Genomic DNA, 16,845 nt, shown 5'->3' with positions numbered 1-16,845 from the left:
TGGTTCGAGAACTGAATGCTGATTGGCTGAAAGCTGTGGTATATCAGACCATATACCATGGGTATGACAAAACATTTATTATTTACTGCTCTAATTATGTTGGTAACCAGTTTATAATAGAAATAAGGCACCTCGGAGATTTGTGATATATGGCCAATATACCATGGCGAAGGGCTGTGTCCTAGCACTCCATGTTGCTTCGTGCATAAGAACAGCCCTTAGCCGTGGCATATTGACCATATATCACAACCCTTTGGGCCTTATTGCTTAAATAACATGCCTACCTCAAACTCTTTCTTCTCCATGTCCTTGCAAAATCAGCACATTTCCTTGCCAAAATGAACGCTCCTCCAGCACTAGCGAGAATCAGACTGAACTGCTCCCGTGGTTTCTGATCAGTTTCAACATTTATCAGTGATGACGTAACAATGCTGTACAGATTTGACGCACTTCCAATCTCGTGCTGATGCAACGGTTGAAAGCTCAAGCATGGAAATCCTGCGAGTTGTAAACAAAGGTAGGCTATTATTGCCCTTAAAAATGTAATGTTGAGAACGCAATGCAAAATTGTTAACTGTCTGTTGGCCGGACACTTTCTACCATTTTGGACCTTTGTGGGTAAAAATAAAGGTGGGGTATAGCAGCAGCAATTCCTCTGAAGCCCGGTATCTGTTGGAAAGATACCTGGTGGTACAAGAGGATGAGTGTGGGCCAGCCAGCCTGTTGTGCCTCCTCTCCCTCCCTCCTTTTTTTCTCTCTCAGTCTGCGGAACTCTTAAGGCTCCTGTGCGGACTGTCTCAGCTCGTGCCCTCCTGAAGCTGGCTGTGGTGATTTAAGACATGCTATGCTTATGTGTGTATTTGTTTGTGGCCTCTGGCTCACTTTGCTGTCCCTTCTCCCTGGCTCCCCTCCTGGGCAGCGACCACCACCACCCTCATACTCTCTGAGTCTGAGTTGTTGAGTTCCTCATCCTTGTAGAAGCCTTCGTCGTGGCCGCGGTGGCCAATGTTGTTGAAGCTGCAGTATGGACTCTGCTCGCTGCGCAGCACGGGCAGGCTGTCGAAGGTAACACTCTTGGAGGGGCTAGTTGTGTAGTGGTTAATGGCATTGAAGGACAGGCTGGGCGCCAAGGTGCAGGGGGACACGGGCATCATCAGCGCCAGGCAATCCGCCACGACTTTGTTGGGGGCGCAGGCCAAGGCAGGTGTGTAACCTGAGGGGTACAAACAGAACAGCAGAGGATAACTTCAGGAACATCACCGTTTACACTTTTGGTGAAAAACATGAAATAACAGCAGGCTAGGAGAGGTTAAGAATAGTTCGTTTCTACCATCCCTCATCAAACCCCAGGTCATTTTCACGTTGTCATTGATCACAGCACAGTGAAGGGGGCTGAAGGAGTTGCCCTCGGTCTTGTGGAAAACCTCCTGTTCCATCAGCACCTCTACACACGTGTCATGGCCTAGTGGAAGACTGATTAATTTAATTTACAATTAAAAGTAATACGTTGCTCCAGCGGGAAACATTACATACAGGAAAAAGATGACGTCACTGCAGACCACAACAATACCCTCAGAGAAAGCCAAGTATCTGACAATGGTAAAGTCACAAAAAACGCTATAGCTACAACATATGCTATGTCAATCCCTGACAAACTCCTGTTTCAGTGTAAGCTCCTCCACTGAGAGTCATAACCCTACTTCTCCCACAGTGTTGTAGTCTTGTTCATTCCCCCACATTGCTCCATCCAGACCAATCTAATGCTTTTTAATCCACAAGAGGGAGTGAATGAGTGCATACTTCATGGAGGAGAGAATAGAGCTCCAGTCCAGTTAGTCCAGTACGTACCATTGTAAGACCTGCCTAATTCAGGGACATGCTTACAGTGTTGGAGAGTGAATCAGAAAAGAGCTTCAGTCCAGTCAGTCCTGTACGTACCGTTGTAGCAGGCCCAGTGTAGTGGCGTGTAGCCCTGGTTGTCTGTGATGACGGGGAGGGTCCACACTGACTGGGTGGCGTGTAGGAGCCACCCTAGCACCCCGATGTGACCGGATGCCGCCGCCAGGGGAACAGGGATCCGCCCCTTACTTTCTCGAACCAGGAAGCTGGCGCTGTGTTGCAGCAGGTCCTCCACACACTCCTCCTGACCCGTCACCGCCTGGTTAGGAAGGGAGGGGAGACAAGAATGGATTTGAATAATTCATAATCAATTAAATAATAAGGAATCATAATAGGCATATTTGGGCATAATTTATATTCAATGCTTAGATCCCTCACCAAAGCTATCCCTAGTAGTTCAATTGCCCCATCCCTAGATCAGAATAAGCCTCCCCTCTCTTTCTGTGTGTGAGCACGTACAGCCAGCTCTACTCACTACCCTTCTGTGTAGAGCTGTTCTGTGCCACTTGTCTTTGGCTTCTACACTGGCTCCCTTGTTGAGCAGTGAGTACACACAGTCTGTGTGTCCCCAAAGCACCGACTGCATCATACGGGTTCTGATACACAAGACAACAGGTCATATTACAAACTGGTAATAACCAACCTGAGTCCCAAATGGCAATCTATTCCCTATATCGTACACTACTTTTGACATAAGCCCATAGGGCTTTGGTTTAAAGTAATGCACCAAGTAGGGTATAGGGTGCCATTTGGGATGCATACCTAGTGTCAAAATCTCTTTATTTCAGGAATTGTATTCAAAACCCAATTCAGTTACTGTCAATTCCCATCTTCAACGTGCACTGCACTATCGAGGTCAGCATTCCAATCAGCAAATAGATAGATAAACAGAGAGGATATAAGAATGTGAGATGATTGACCTTAAATAGCTAGAGGAGGTTACATGGAGAAGATATAAGAATGTGATATGATTGACCGTCGGTAGCTAGAGGAAGATAAACAGAGAGGATATAAGAATGTGAGATGATTGACATTCAGTAGCTAGAGGAGGAAAAACGGAGAAGATATAAGAATGTCAGATGATTGACCGTTGGTAGCTAGAGGAGGATAAACAGAGAGGATGTAATAATGTCAGATGATTGACCGTTGGTAGCTGGAGGAGGATAAACAGAGAGGATATAAGAACGTCAGATGATTGACCATTGGTAGCTACAGGAGGATAAACAGAGAGGATATAAGAATGTCAGATGATTGACCGTTGGTTTAAAGTAGTGTACCAAGTAGGGTATAGGTTGCCATTTGGGATGCATCCCTAGTGTCAAAACCTTTTATTTCGCGAATTGTATCCAAAACCCAACTCACTTACTGTCCATTCCCATCTTGAACGTGCACTGCACTATCTAGGTCATAATTTCCAATCAGTAAATGCAAACAATCCGAATGACCGTTGGTAGCTAGAGGAAGATTCTAGTTTGTTGGTGATGTGGACACCAAGGAACTTGAAGCTCTCAACCTGCTCCACTACAGCCCCGTCGATGAGAATGGGGGTGTGCTCGGTCCTTTTCCTGTAGTCCACAATCATCTCCTTAGTCTTGGTTACATTGAGAGATAGGTTGTTATTCTGGCACCACATAGCCAGGTCTCTGACCTCCTCCCTGTAGGCTGTCTCGTCATTGTTGGTGATCAGGCCTACCACTTTTGTGTCGTCTGCAAACTTAATGATGGTGTTGGAGTCATGCCTGGCCATGCAGTCGTGGGTGAACAGGGAGTGAAGGAGGGGACTGAGCACGCACGCCTGGAAGGCTCCAGTGTTGGATCAAAAGTGTTGCTACCCACCCTCACCACCTGGGGGCGGCCTGTCAGGAAGTCCAGGATCCAGTTGCAGAGGGAGGTGTTTAGTCCCAGGATCCTTAGCTTAGTGATGAGCTTTGAGGGTACTATGGTGTTGAACGCTGAGCTGTAGTCAATGAATAGCATTCTCACATAGGTGTTCCTTTTGTCCAGGTGGGAAAGGGCAGTGTGGAGTGCAATAGAGATTGCATCATCTGTGGATCTGTTTGGGTGGAATGCAAAATGGAGTGGGTCTAGGATTTCTGGGATAATGGTGTTGATGTGAGCCCTTACCAGCCTTTCAAAACACTTCATGGCTACGGATGTGAGTGCTAGTGGTCTGTAGTCAGTTAGGCAGGTTGCCTTCGTGTTCTTGGGAACAGGGACTATGGTGGTCTGCTTGAAACATGTTAGTATTACAGACTCAATCAGGGACAAGTTGAAAATGTCAGTGAAGACACCTGCAAGTTGGTCAGCACATGCCTGGAGCACACGTCCTGGTAATCCGTCGGGCCCTGCAGCCTTGTGAATGTTGACCTGTTTAAAGGTCTTACTCACGTCACCACCATTCTCTGTTCCTCCATGCCCTTCCCACATACCTAAATTCATGCCGATCGTAAACACAGATCAGATACACACCCAAATGGCCCACAAATCTGTAGGCTCAGATTTTTGAACAAGTCACACAAGACAAGTTTGGATCAGGTTAGAAAAAAACTACCATCAATCAATGGACCATTCTCTAAGTAAAAGAAAACAGCATAGTATGTCTAATTAAACAGCATAGCATGTCTAATTAACTAATTTCCTCCACACTGTTCAAACAATGAACCCCAAATAAAATTGTAGCCTTATAGAGTCCCCCCAAAATGTTTCGAAGTGATAATGTTAATCTAAGCTAAAACAGATAGCCATGTCCTTTATTATAAAATTGTATTTTTAACTGATATGGGAGCTAATATGGTGAAGCAGAATATCAAATTAGGATAATGTTGAAGTTTACACTGGATAGATGACTGGATGAGACCATTCCACCATGCCTGGACACTGATGAGAACAGTTTGGTTTGAATTGAACATGAAGAGCTACATCCTGAAGAGAACTGTCTTCATATTATATACACAGCAGTAGTTGTGGGCAGATGTGTGGACTCGAGTCACATGACTTGGAATCGAGTCAGTCACAAATATGATGACTTGCAACTCGAATTTGACTTTAACACCAATGACTCGTGACTCGACCTGACTTGATACCCTTCCCCAAGCCCAAATATGAAAAATTATGCAGCGCATCAACTCTTCATTTAACGGAATAACTTCTCTGGGATAGGTGGACATAATTTTCACGTCCGGATTAAAAGCGTGTCCAAAGTAAACTGCCTGCTACTCAGGCCCAGAAGCTAAGATATGCATATTATTAGTAGATTTGGATAGAAAACACTCTGACGTTTCTATGTCTGTGAGTATAACAGAATGTTTATGGCAGGCGAAACCCCGAGGACAAACCATTCAGAATGATTTTTTTTGGAGGTTTCTCTCTTTTGAATGTGTTTTCATTGGGAATAAGATTTCCTATCGCTTCCACTGGATGTTCCTATCGCTTCCACTGGATGTCAACAGTCTTTAGAAATGATGTAACTTTTGTAGTCATGTTGCACGAGTTGGAACCGGTGTTTTTCTGGATCAAATGCGCCCAAAAAATTGACATTTTGGAAAAAACATCGACGGAATTAATCGAACAAAAGGACCACATGTGATGTTTATGGGACATATTGGAGTGCCAACAGAAGAAGCTCGTCAAAGGTAAGGCATGAATTATATCTTTAGTTCTGCGTTTTGTGTTGCGCCTGGAGGTTTGAAATATGATTGTCTGTGTTTGCTTACTGGGGTGCTATCCTCAGATAATAGCATTGTTTGCTTTCGCCGAAAAGCCTTTTTGAAATCTTAGACGTTGGTTGGATTCACAAGTGTAGTTTTAATTTGGTGTCTTGCATGTGTGATTTCATGAAAGTAAAATTTATATAGTAATTTATTTGAATTTGGCGCTCTGCATTTTCACTAGATTTTGGCCAGGTGGGACGCTCCCACATATCCCAGACAGGTTCAAGTTTGAATCGGACAGCAGCCAATCAAATTGTGCCAGCGGAGACAAAGTTGCGCGTGGCAATGCAGAGGAACGTCGGCGGGTGAATTAAGATTGAGCCATTGGAAAGGTGATAAAAAAATATTATTTTCAGATACACAGACTTCGCTGTAGTCAACAAAAAACAGATTGCAACTTGCAAAACATGCGGGAAGAAGATTACAGATGGAGTTGCAACAACTTCCAAATTTGTTTGACATTTGAAGCTGCACAAAGAACGGTAAATCGTGGCTAATATAGCCGACAGCTATATATAATGTTGTTAGTATAGCATGTAGGCTAACATAACATTAAATCAATGAGCCTCCACACAGTCAGACAGTGCGGGAACGTGATCATTGCACCCAAGATTCAGACCAGGCAAGATTGTGCTACTGCCCCACTCAATAATGTTTTATATGCTTTCAGATTTGAACAATACCAGATGAACAAAAGTGTCACAAGTGAACCACAACAGTCTCCAATCTCACAGTTCATGGAGAACCGTGTAGGGCAGTACAGCATGAATCATTCACAGCAGAAAGCTATCAACAATACAATACTGTCCGACCTGGTTATCGATTGCAACTTGCCTCTGTCTATTGTGGAAAACAAGAGTTTTCATCACTATCTGTCAGTGGTTGACAGTAAGTACAGCCCAGTGTGTCGTAGAACATTGACATCAAAAGTAGAGAACCTCGCTACAGAGAGACGTTCAAAACTGAAAACTCAGTTGAGCAACACAGACCATGTTTCAATCACAGTGGACATTTGGTCTGACCGAAGGATGAGGGGGTTCCTTGGTGTCACTGTGCACTGTATGGAGAAAGATGGAGAAAGGATACAGCTCAAGTCCAATCTCTTGGCCTGTGACTGCTTCAAAGGCCCACACACGGCCGAAAGAATCTGTGAGCAATTTGAGGCCATATGTGGTGAGTACAGCATTAAAGATAAATTGGACTATATCATTAGTGACAATGCTGCCAACATGAGAAAAGCATTCACTGTGTGCTTCCCCATTGAACAAGAAGATGAAGTACATGACGAAGATCACCTTGATGACCCAGAGCTCTGGAATGACCTAACCCTGGAAGACCAGCAAACAGTGGATGCTGCTATTGCAAAAAAACAGCACTTGCAGTGTTTTGCCCACTCTCCAGCTGTTGGTGGGAGATGGCTTGAAAGAAACAAAAGTGATGACTCCTTCTCTTTCAAAGTTGTCAAAATCAGCTCACTGCTACATACAAGCACAACATTCAAAGAGGTGTTTGAGGCTGAATTTGGGGAAAGAGGCATCCCTGCTGTTGTCAACACAAGATGGAACTCAACACTGAGACAGGCAGTGAAGGCAGTGAAGGCAGTTATCCAATGTGACCATCTAAAGCTCAGTCATGTTCTAGAAAAGGCTGGGCACAAGGAGTTGTTGTTCACAGTACGGGAGTGGAATAAGATGAAGGAGTTGGTGGACACCCTGAAGCCATTTGGAGAAGCAACAGATATGACACAGGGGGAGAAGATAGTCACAATCAGTTCTGTTGTTCCCTCTGTCCTGTCCCTGAATCACCACCTGGAGCAGCGGAAGCCTCAAGTCCATTTCCTGAGCGGCCTGGTCAGAAGTCTCCAGGTATCCCTGAACAAAATATTTATTGGAATCTTCATCAATGTGAAAATGGCCAGGACACAAGATGCCCCCTTTTCAGATCCAGTCTACCTCACAGCAGCTGCCTTGGACCCTGCTTTTTCTCTGATGTGGGCGGAGCACCATGTGCTGGTCAAGGAGGAGGTCAAGGAGGAGGTGGCACAAAGAGTGAAAGGTAAATATTATTGAGTTTAATGTAACTTTTTCTCATAATTGAATCCAATTGACTGCAACAATAATACTTTTTCAGTTCAACCCACTGCATCACCAATATTCTAATACCAACCTTTTTGTTTCTGCTATGCTTTTACATGTTTTGCCAGAACTGATTCTGCAAGATGCTACAGGGACTGAGCAAGCTGTGCTTCTTGTTGATGAGGAAGAGTGAGAGGACCATAGTCTTGGACAAGAAGAAGGGCTGTTTGCAGCATACTGTAAGGAGGCAGAAGAAAGCTGTTGGGACTACTTCAGCACTACAGCTAAGTCACTACCTTGACATATCCGAAGGACAGAATGCCCTCTTGTTCTGGGCAATGAACAGGAAGGCTCTTCCTTCACTGTCCCGAGTGGCCATCAGGGTCTTGGCAGTTACTGCCTCCAATGCTCCGGTGGAGCGTGTATTCAGCCATGGTGGCATCATACTGCGGCCTCATCGTGCACAAATGACTGACAGACTTTTATCAAATTTGCAATGCATCATAGGGTCCTGAGATAAAATAACATTTTTCATTTGAACTGTTTATGCATTACACACACACACACACACACACACACACACACACACACACACACACACACACACACACACACACACACACACACACACACACACACACGTAGTCACCATGTTCAGGTTTTTATCTCCCATCTTTGGGATCTGTATTTTCCTCTCAGACATTCAGGCCAGTGTTCAAATTATAGGCCTACTTGACGTTCCGCATCAGTTGTTTTGATGTACCTTTTAATAAATTATTGTAAAGTTATGGCAGGATTGTTTTAGGTGTCTAGAGTATATCTGGAGAGAGAGAGAGAGAGAGAGAGAGAGAGAGCACTACAATATTTTGTTTTTGTTTTCATATTGATGTGTCTTCCTCATGGCTACCCATGTATTTCCATGGAAATATAAAGTTTATTTGGGAAGAAATAAATATATGTATTTTTAAAAGCATTCATGATATGCATACATTTAATATACTATTACTCTTGTTAAATATGAAATGGTATGAAATTTGGTGAAGAGCACATTATGACTTGTTTAGTACTCGAAGATCAAAGTTTAGGACTTGACGGTCTTGACTTGAGACTTGACTCGGACTTGCCTGTCTTGACTTGGGACTTGAGTGCTGTGACTTGTAAAACAATGACTTGGTCCCACCTCTGGCTGTGACTGGAGCATCTCAGCTCTACAGAGTCCCCCTCCTTCACACAAGACACTTTGTCCACATTCACATCCACTGGGGCATCTATGAATAACATCACTAGTAAGAATTTTTTTACTACTGTATGTAATAAATATCTTAGGGCAGATTCAATGTATCAACCACAAGCTAAATCTACTTCAGCTTCAAAAGGGAAGTATGCCATATCCATGCTGTGGACCAAGTTCATGTGTCACGACTTCTGCCGAAGTTGAAGCCTCTCCTTGTTCGGGCGGTGCTCGGCGGTCGACGTCACCGGTCTTCTAGCCATCATTGATCAATTTTTCATTTTCCATTGGTTTTGTCTTGTCTTCCTACACACCTGGTTTCAATCCCATTCATTACCTGTTGTGTATTTAACGCTCTGTTTCCCCTCATGTCTTTGTCAAAGATTGTTTGTTTGTTCAGTGTTGTGTTGTTTGTGTTGGTGCGCGACGGATCCTCGTATCCACTTTGTTTTATTGTTATATTTAGTGTTGGAGTTATGTTTAATTTATTGTTATTAAACAACTCCATTACATTCAGTTTGATTCTCCTGCGCCTGACTTCCCTGCCACCTATACACACAACTCTGCATCATGTTTCCTTTTCAAAAAGGTTTAGTTTTAGTTTCATATTCCTCATAGGCACAGAAGCATTCTGTTTTCACAGAAATTAAAGTATAAATCTTCCAAACAGTGTTATTAACTCACAGGATTGGTCCACTTACTTTTGACATTGAGAGTTTTGGACCGGTTCACTGTCTTCCCTCCCCTGTACACTGCAGTACAAACCAGAGGCTGGGTGTTATCGGTGAGGGTGGGGTTAAAGGTCAGGCATGATGTCACTTTCCACTGGCCGTTGGTCAGCTGCTGTGATTGGACGCTGGGTGTTCCGGAGTGGGTCCATGTGAGGCGAGGGGAATCAGATGGACAGGAGTGAGACATAGAGCAGGAAGCAGAAACCACTTCCCCCACCTTCACCTCCTCACTCATTGACAGAGAGGGGGGGTCTGGAGAGTCTGCAATTAGTAAAGAGAGGAGAACAGTTATAGCATAGACCAAAAAATGACCTATTTTTAGCTGATGGGAATGAATACACAAGCAGCATATCAAACTGGGATAATGTTTTAGGTTACACCTACAACAGTAAGAATATTTGCCACTGCATATATGCTACCGTTCAAACGTTTTTTGAAAGAAAATTTAAAAATTGTGCATTAAAATAGCATCAAATTGATCAGAAATACAGTGTAGACATTGTTAATGTTGTAAATGACTATTGAAGCTGGAAAAAGCAGATTTTTTTATGGAATATCTACATAGGTGTACAAAGGCCCATTATCAGCAACCATCACTCCTGTGTTCCAATGGCACGTTGTGTTAATTCAGGTTTATCATTTTGATAGGCTAATTGATCATTAGAAAACCCTTTTGCAATTATGTTAGCACAGCTGAAAACTGTTGTTCTGATTAAAGAAGCAATAAAACTGGCCTTCTTTAGACTAGTTCAGTATCTGGAGCATCAGCATTTGTGGGTTCGATTACATGCTCAAAATGGCCAGAAACAAAGCACTTTCTTCTGAAATTTGTCAGTCTATTCTTGTTCTGAGAAATGAAGGCTATTCCATGAGAGAAATTGCCAAGAGAGAACCACTGGAGAGAATCACTGAGAGAGTGTCACTGAGGACAGGGGAGAATGACCATCAACTTCCAAGCATGGTTTGCACTATTTGAATAAACCTATTTTCCTCTCCTGATTTGCTTTTGGGTCTGTGTTATTAAATAATAACATCAACTACTAACATAATCAAGAATGCGTATCGGCAGGGCAGGATGGATATAGGTCTGTAACAGTTTGGGTCCAGGGTGTCTCCTTCTTTGAAGAGGAAGGCCAAAAAGATCATCAAGGACAACAACCACCGAACAACTTAAATTCTTGTTAATCTAACTGCATTGTCCGATTTATGTCTTTGTGCTTGTCTCCACCCCCCTCCAGGTGTCGCCAATCTTCCCCATTATCCCCAGTGTATATACCTGTGTTCTCTTTTTGCCAGTTGCCAGTTGTTTTGTGAAACCTACCAGCGTTTTCCCCTTTGCTCCTGTCTCTTCTAGTTCCTGTTTTCTAGTTTTTTTCCCGGTTTTGACCATTCTACTTGCCCAGACCCTGAGCCTGCCTGCCATTCTGTACCTAGCCACACAACACTGGATTATTGACCCCTGTCTGCTCTGACCCTGAGACTGCCTGCTGTTCTGGACCTTTTGAACCCTATCTGGATTACTGACCTACATTTACATTTACATTTAAGTCATTTAGCAGACGCTCTTATCCAGAGCGACTTACAAATTGGTGCATTCACCCTTGACCTGTCGGTTTGCCTGACCCTGTACTAGTAAAACACCTGGACACTGTCTGCATCTGGGTCTTACCTGAAACGTGACAGTACAAACTGGCCATGACGGACCAAGCAGATCTGAACCATCTCCGCAATGCCATTTCCTCCCAAGGAGCCACTATTGGAAGGTATTGAGGAGTTGCTTCGTGTTCTTATGGAAGGGTTCGAGACCTTGGCCGAATGCCTTGATCAAGCATTGAACACATTGCTGGAGCAATTCTGCGGGTTGTCTGTTAGGCAGCCTATCATGACCCTCAGTAACCTGGCTGTTAGCAGCGCCGCCTCCCCGGTCACCTCGGTTTCACATGAACCCTGCTTACCTCCCCCGGAACGCTTCGATGGAGAGTCGGGCACCTGTCGGGTGTTTCTAGCTGTGTTCCCTCATCATTGAGCTGCAGCTCTCTTCCTTCCCCTCGTACCGTTCTAAGATAACGTACCTCATCACGCTGATGTCCGGGAGGACTCTCTCCTGGTCTACGGCAGGCGAGTCGGCTGTATGCTTCAGTCTGGAGGAGTTTGTGGCGGAGGTAAAGAAAGTTTACGATACTCCATTGTCTGGGAGAAAGGCTGCCCAGAAGTTACTCCAGCTTCGGCAAGACTCCCACGGTGAGGCAGACTATGCGGTGGATTTCCACACGTTAGCAGCGGAGAATGCCTGGAACCTAGAAGCACTGTTTGACATGTTCCTGCATGTCATCGGAGGAAGTATATCCCCCGCCGGCGCAGGGGTAGGCAGACCCTGCGCCCGTGCACCGACTACCGGGGAGTCAAAGTCATCACGGTAAAGAACCGCTAGCGACTACCACTCATCTCCTCTGCATTTGAGACGCACCAGAGGGCCACCGTGTTCTCCAAGCTGGACCTACAGAACACCTACCACCTAGTGCGGATACGGGAAGGAGACGAGTGGAAGACTGCCTTCAACACGGCCAGCGGTCACTACGAGTATCTGGTCATGCCATTTGGCCTTACCAACGCCCCTTCTGTGTTCCAGGCTCTGGTTAATGATGTTCTTTGCAACATGCTGAGACGGTTTATTTTTGTCTAGCTCGATGCCATCATCGTCATCTCCAGTTCCACCCATGAACACATGCTCCATGTCCTACAAGTTCTCCAACGCCTCCTGGAGAACCATCTTTTGTAATAGGACAGGGGGCTGTCCTGTCCCAATGTTCTGCCCTGAACCTCAAGTTACATCCCTGCGCCTTCTCCCACTGCCTCAATGCCATGGAGAGGATCTACAATGTGGGTAATTGTAAGCTTCTTGTGGTTGAGATGGCGTTGGAGGAGTGGAGGCACTGGCTGGAGAGGGCGGAACATCCGTTCATTGTGTGGACCGACCTCAAGAACCTGGAATATCTCCAAGTGCCTCAATTCCAGGCAAGCTAGGTGGGCCCTGCAAGCTAGGTGGGCCCTGCTGTTCACCCAGTTCAATTTCTCCATCTCATACCGGCCGTCAATGAACAACTGTGCCAGTGAAGGAGTTGAAAGCAGTCCACAAGTCTCCTCTGAACTTTGTTGATCACAATCAAGGGATGTTTTTTCCATTTTTATTCCATTTTTATTATATGAGTAAAATATATATTACCCCAAAATATACATAAAATACTATGCTTCCTTTTGCAAAGTCATACCAATTTTATCTCAATAACCTACTGCTTGAAATCTATCATTTATTTTTTCAGAGGATTCTATCACCACCGTGACAGTCAAATCTGATGTTTTGAGATGATTCCTTAAAAGGTTAGGTGGGACGCTAGCCTCGACAACATCCGGTGAAATTGCAGAGCGCAAAATTCAAAATACAAAAATCTGAATTTTTAACATTCATGAAAATACAAGTGTCATACATGATTCTTTAGCTTAGAATCTTGGTAATTGAACCGAATTGTCCGATTTACAATAGGCTTTTTGGCGAAAGCACAGTTTGATTGTCTGAGGACAGCGCCCAGCATACTTCTTGCATAAACATATTTTCCAAACCAGCACAGGCGTCACAAAAATAAAAAATAGCGATAAAATATATCACTTACCTTTGAAGAGCTTCCTGCGTTGCAGTACTTGACACAAACCGGTTTGCCTGGAATCTACTACCATACGCCATTCAAAGGCACTTTGTTGTGTCTTGCCCATTCATCCTCTGAATGGCACACATACACCTTGTCTCAAATATATCAAAATCTTTCTTTAACCTATCTACCACCTTCATCTGCACTGATTGAAGTGGATTTAACAAGTGACATCAACAAGGGATCATAGCTTTCACCTGGATTCATCTGGTCAGTCTATGTCATGGAAAGAACAGGTGTCCTTAACGTTTTGTACACTCAGTGTATACAGCGCCTTCGGTAATACGTGTGTACAGTATACAGTACTCCCTTAGAGAATAATAAAATACTTCTTATACAATTTGTTGTTTAACATTGTTAAACATAACATTGTTCTTGTTATTATTGGTTGATATGACCTTTGATGTGTTACCCTAATCATATACAAAAACAAATGCAGATTGCAGCATTTGATAGGAAAAATAACTGTTGTAAGACCGAGAATGAAGCATGTTACATCATAGTTTCATAGTACAATGTCAACAGCATCATCAGTTTCATTTCTATGGTCAAAGGACGAAGTGGAATGTTTGCAGGTTGAATGTGCCGACGGAAAGTTACAACCTCACACTCCCTGTCTTTGCATACAGCGATCAGAGCTCGAGCTAAATAAACGGTAGGTTTCCAACCAAATAATCACGGAAGGTTAGTACGCAAGTCTATTGTGGGATGTATTAGTGTAATGTTACGATATTACTTGAAGTCTTTACACAATTTTTTAAAGTTTATCATACAGCAATATAGATGCCTGGTTTTCAAATGTTGTGTTGAAATGACTAGCCCCTGAGCTAAATTCCATAATGTCTGTGAATCATTCGAGAACAAATTAAAATAAAGGACAACGTAAACTTAAAGCAACACTTAGGCAAAAAGTGTTATTTGTAATAGAATGACTAATCTTTCTGTGTGTGTGTGTGTGTGTGTGTGTGTGTGTGTGTGTGTGTGTGTGTGTGTGTGTGTGTGTGTGTGTGTGTGTGTGTGTGTGTGTGTGTGTATACTATTAGTTAATGTGAAATATTTTTTCTCTTATTTTTATATTTTCTTTGAAATAGACTGCCATGGCCGGTGAAGATGAAATGAAAGCAGTAAGACAGATTGAAGAAGCACTAGAGAATGAGAGCTTGTCCTCAGCTGCAGGCAAGATTCAAGAGTATTTGAAGAAGATTAAAGATGTGAAGCTGAATATTGCTATCACAGGGGAATCTGGCTCTGGTAAATCCACCTTTATCAATGCGCTCAGGGGCCTAGGGGATGAAGAGGAATACTCGGCCCCAACTGGTGTGGTGGAGACCACTCAGAAGACAACGCCTTACCAACACCCTAAACATCCAAATGTACAAATGTGGGATCTTCCTGGTATCGGCACCCCAAATTTCAAACCTGAGACTTACCTTCAACAAGTTGAATTTGAACGCTATGATTTCTTCATCATAGTCTCATCAGACCGTTTCAGAGTCAATGATGTTAACCTGGCTGTGAAGATCCAGGAAATGAAGAAGAGTTTCTACTTTGTACGCTCTAAGATTGATGGCACCATAAACGCAGAACAAGAAAGGAAGAAGAATTTCAACCAGGATGAGACACTTGAAAATATCAGAAAGAACTGTGTTGAAGGTTTGACAACACATTGATTGAGTATATACTGCAAATGTACATTACTGCCAAACAAACAGTAGGGAAATTGCACATTTCATATTTCAAAGCCACAATCTGGAATCTGTATACTTCACAATTGTTTTTAACATATTCATTATCACCAGCACCATACCAGGGGCATGTTTTTTGTAACGTTCAGAAATAATTATGTTATGTAGAACAAACATGTCTCTCCAACATGTAGAACAAAGAATCATGTGGGCTCTGTTCATGGCATTTCTATAATTGCAACGTTCAGCAAAATTTGGCAACTGAACGTGGCCCAGTGTCCACATCTCATTTTCTTTGTTCTGTAGTCAAAAAATAAATAATGACGTTTTTTGTTTTAAATGTGATTTAAAAAAAAATTCGAATGAGTTTCCAGGGGAAGGTTATTAAGAACATTTTCTTATTTTTGCCATTACAGAACATAGAACAAGGCAGTTTCACATGTGTAGATACTGGTATGATATTCATATGTGTGACTGTCCAATTTGAACCGTTTTTAAATCACTGTAGTAGTTGTACTTCACGTTATTTTCTTTGCCCCTCTTAGGACTTCGAGATCATGGTCTGGAGTCTCCTCAGGTCTTCCTCATCTCCAGTTTTAAGTTACCTCTCTATGATTTCCCCAAACTGGTGGAGACGATGGAGAAGGAACTGCCTGATCACAAGAGGCATGTCCTGATGTTAGCCATTCCCAACATAAGCCTGAAAATCAACCAGAGGAAGAAAGAGACTTTCCAAGCCAACATATGGAGATCAGCTCTTGCATCTGCCTATGTGGCAGTAATCCCAATTCCAGGTCTCTCCATTGCTGTAGATATTGTCATCTTGGTAAGAGAGATCAGAATGTACTATCAGGCATTTGGTCTTGATAATGAGTCTCTGCAGAGCCTTGCTTATAGAACAAAGGTGTCGGTAGAAGACCTGAAAGCAGTCCTCAAGTCCCCTCTGAACAAGGAGATAAACAAAGACGTGATCATTAACATGACGACCAAAATAGCTGGGGCATCAATCATTTTGGCTGAGTACTTCTTGAGTACCATTCCAGTCTTGGGCTCCATGGCTGCAGGAGGTATGTCATATGGCACCACCTACTACTTGCTGAAGCGCTGTCTTGATGAGCTTGCTGAAGATGCACAAAATGTACTGATGAAGGCTCTGAAGGCCGATGAGTGAGAAATGTGAAATGTCAAACTGTGTTTTGTATTGTGTTTATCACAATCGATGGATGTATTTTCATAACTCCTTCTTACACAGAAAATATATATTCCCCCAAAATATACATCAAATACTATGCTTCCTTGTGCTCATTCATACTAATGTAATCTCTATAAAACCTACTGCATTTAATCTATTACTTCAGTTTGGAAGGATTCTATCACCACCTTGACAGTGAAATATGATTATTTGTAGACTTGCATAATAAACATTGAATTTGAAAATAATCATAGTTCCTATTGCCTGATACGTAAAGATAAAAGCTTGTGGTTTTACAAAACAAATATGTTATTCTTTCAGAATGTACATACAGAAGAAAGCAGTACTCACAGAGTACTGTTCACATGTTTTAATCATAACATGAAATACATTTTTATCAAGTTTCAGAAGTGTCTCATCCTGAATCTCAGCTCCATCTTTACATAATAATCAGTCATAACATTTTAGATGAACAGGTAACAACTACTTAGACAATCACATATACTTTGAAATAAAAATGAAACACAGTTGTATTTACAATTTAGAATGCAAATTGTGCTTAAAATGAACATATACTCCCCTCCGTATTTATTTGGACAGTGGAGCTAAACATTCTTC

General features: G+C 42.9%; 2 protein-coding genes across 3 annotated transcripts; one reads left to right on the top strand and one right to left on the bottom strand.

Annotated features, from left to right (window-relative positions):
* Window positions 1–878: 878 nt before the first annotated feature.
* Window positions 879–2,485, bottom strand: LOC135572646 (serine/threonine-protein phosphatase 6 regulatory ankyrin repeat subunit A-like). Its single transcript, XM_065021071.1, has 4 exons — window positions 2,378–2,485; window positions 1,939–2,158; window positions 1,331–1,462; window positions 879–1,213 (listed from the first exon to the last, which is right to left on the bottom strand). Exons 1-4 carry the CDS (start codon window positions 2,483–2,485, stop codon window positions 879–881), a joined length of 795 nt encoding a protein of 264 aa, XP_064877143.1.
* A 10,945-nt stretch (window positions 2,486–13,430) lies between these two features.
* Window positions 13,431–16,475, top strand: LOC115132770 (interferon-inducible GTPase 5). 2 transcript variants are annotated; one of them, XM_029665511.2, is made up of 3 exons: window positions 13,431–14,034; window positions 14,442–15,003; window positions 15,581–16,475. In XM_029665511.2, the coding sequence occupies exons 2-3, from the start codon at window positions 14,448–14,450 to the stop codon at window positions 16,204–16,206; spliced, it is 1,182 nt and encodes a 393-aa protein (XP_029521371.2). In that variant the 5' UTR covers window positions 13,431–14,034; window positions 14,442–14,447; the 3' UTR covers window positions 16,207–16,475. The 2 variants fall into 2 exon arrangements, with proteins under 2 accessions (XP_029521371.2, XP_029521370.2); XM_029665510.2 differs by having other exon boundaries at window positions 13,432–14,005.
* Window positions 16,476–16,845: the final 370 nt, after the last annotated feature.

This window comes from Oncorhynchus nerka, linkage group LG7, assembly GCF_034236695.1.
Source record: "Oncorhynchus nerka isolate Pitt River linkage group LG7, Oner_Uvic_2.0, whole genome shotgun sequence".
Lineage (NCBI taxonomy): Eukaryota > Metazoa > Chordata > Actinopteri > Salmoniformes > Salmonidae > Oncorhynchus > Oncorhynchus nerka.
Note: the sequence above shows the minus strand (reverse complement) of the source record. Positions and strands in the feature narration are given on the sequence as shown.

Coding starts and splice junctions, on each gene's coding strand:
- LOC115132770 (XM_029665511.2), top strand. CDS start 14,448: ATGGCCGGTGAAGATGAAATGAAAGCAGTAAGACAGATTGAAGAAGCA. Junction 15,004..15,580: donor CAGAAAGAACTGTGTTGAAG/GTTTGACAACAC, acceptor TGCCCCTCTTAG/GACTTCGAGATCATGGTCTG.
- LOC135572646 (XM_065021071.1), bottom strand. CDS start 2,485: ATGCAGTCGGTGCTTTGGGGACACACAGACTGTGTGTACTCACTGCTC. Junction 2,159..2,377: donor GAACAGCTCTACACAGAAGG/GTAGTGAGTAGA, acceptor CTTCCTAACCAG/GCGGTGACGGGTCAGGAGGA. Junction 1,463..1,938: donor ACACTGGGCCTGCTACAACG/GTACGTACAGGA, acceptor GTCTTCCACTAG/GCCATGACACGTGTGTAGAG.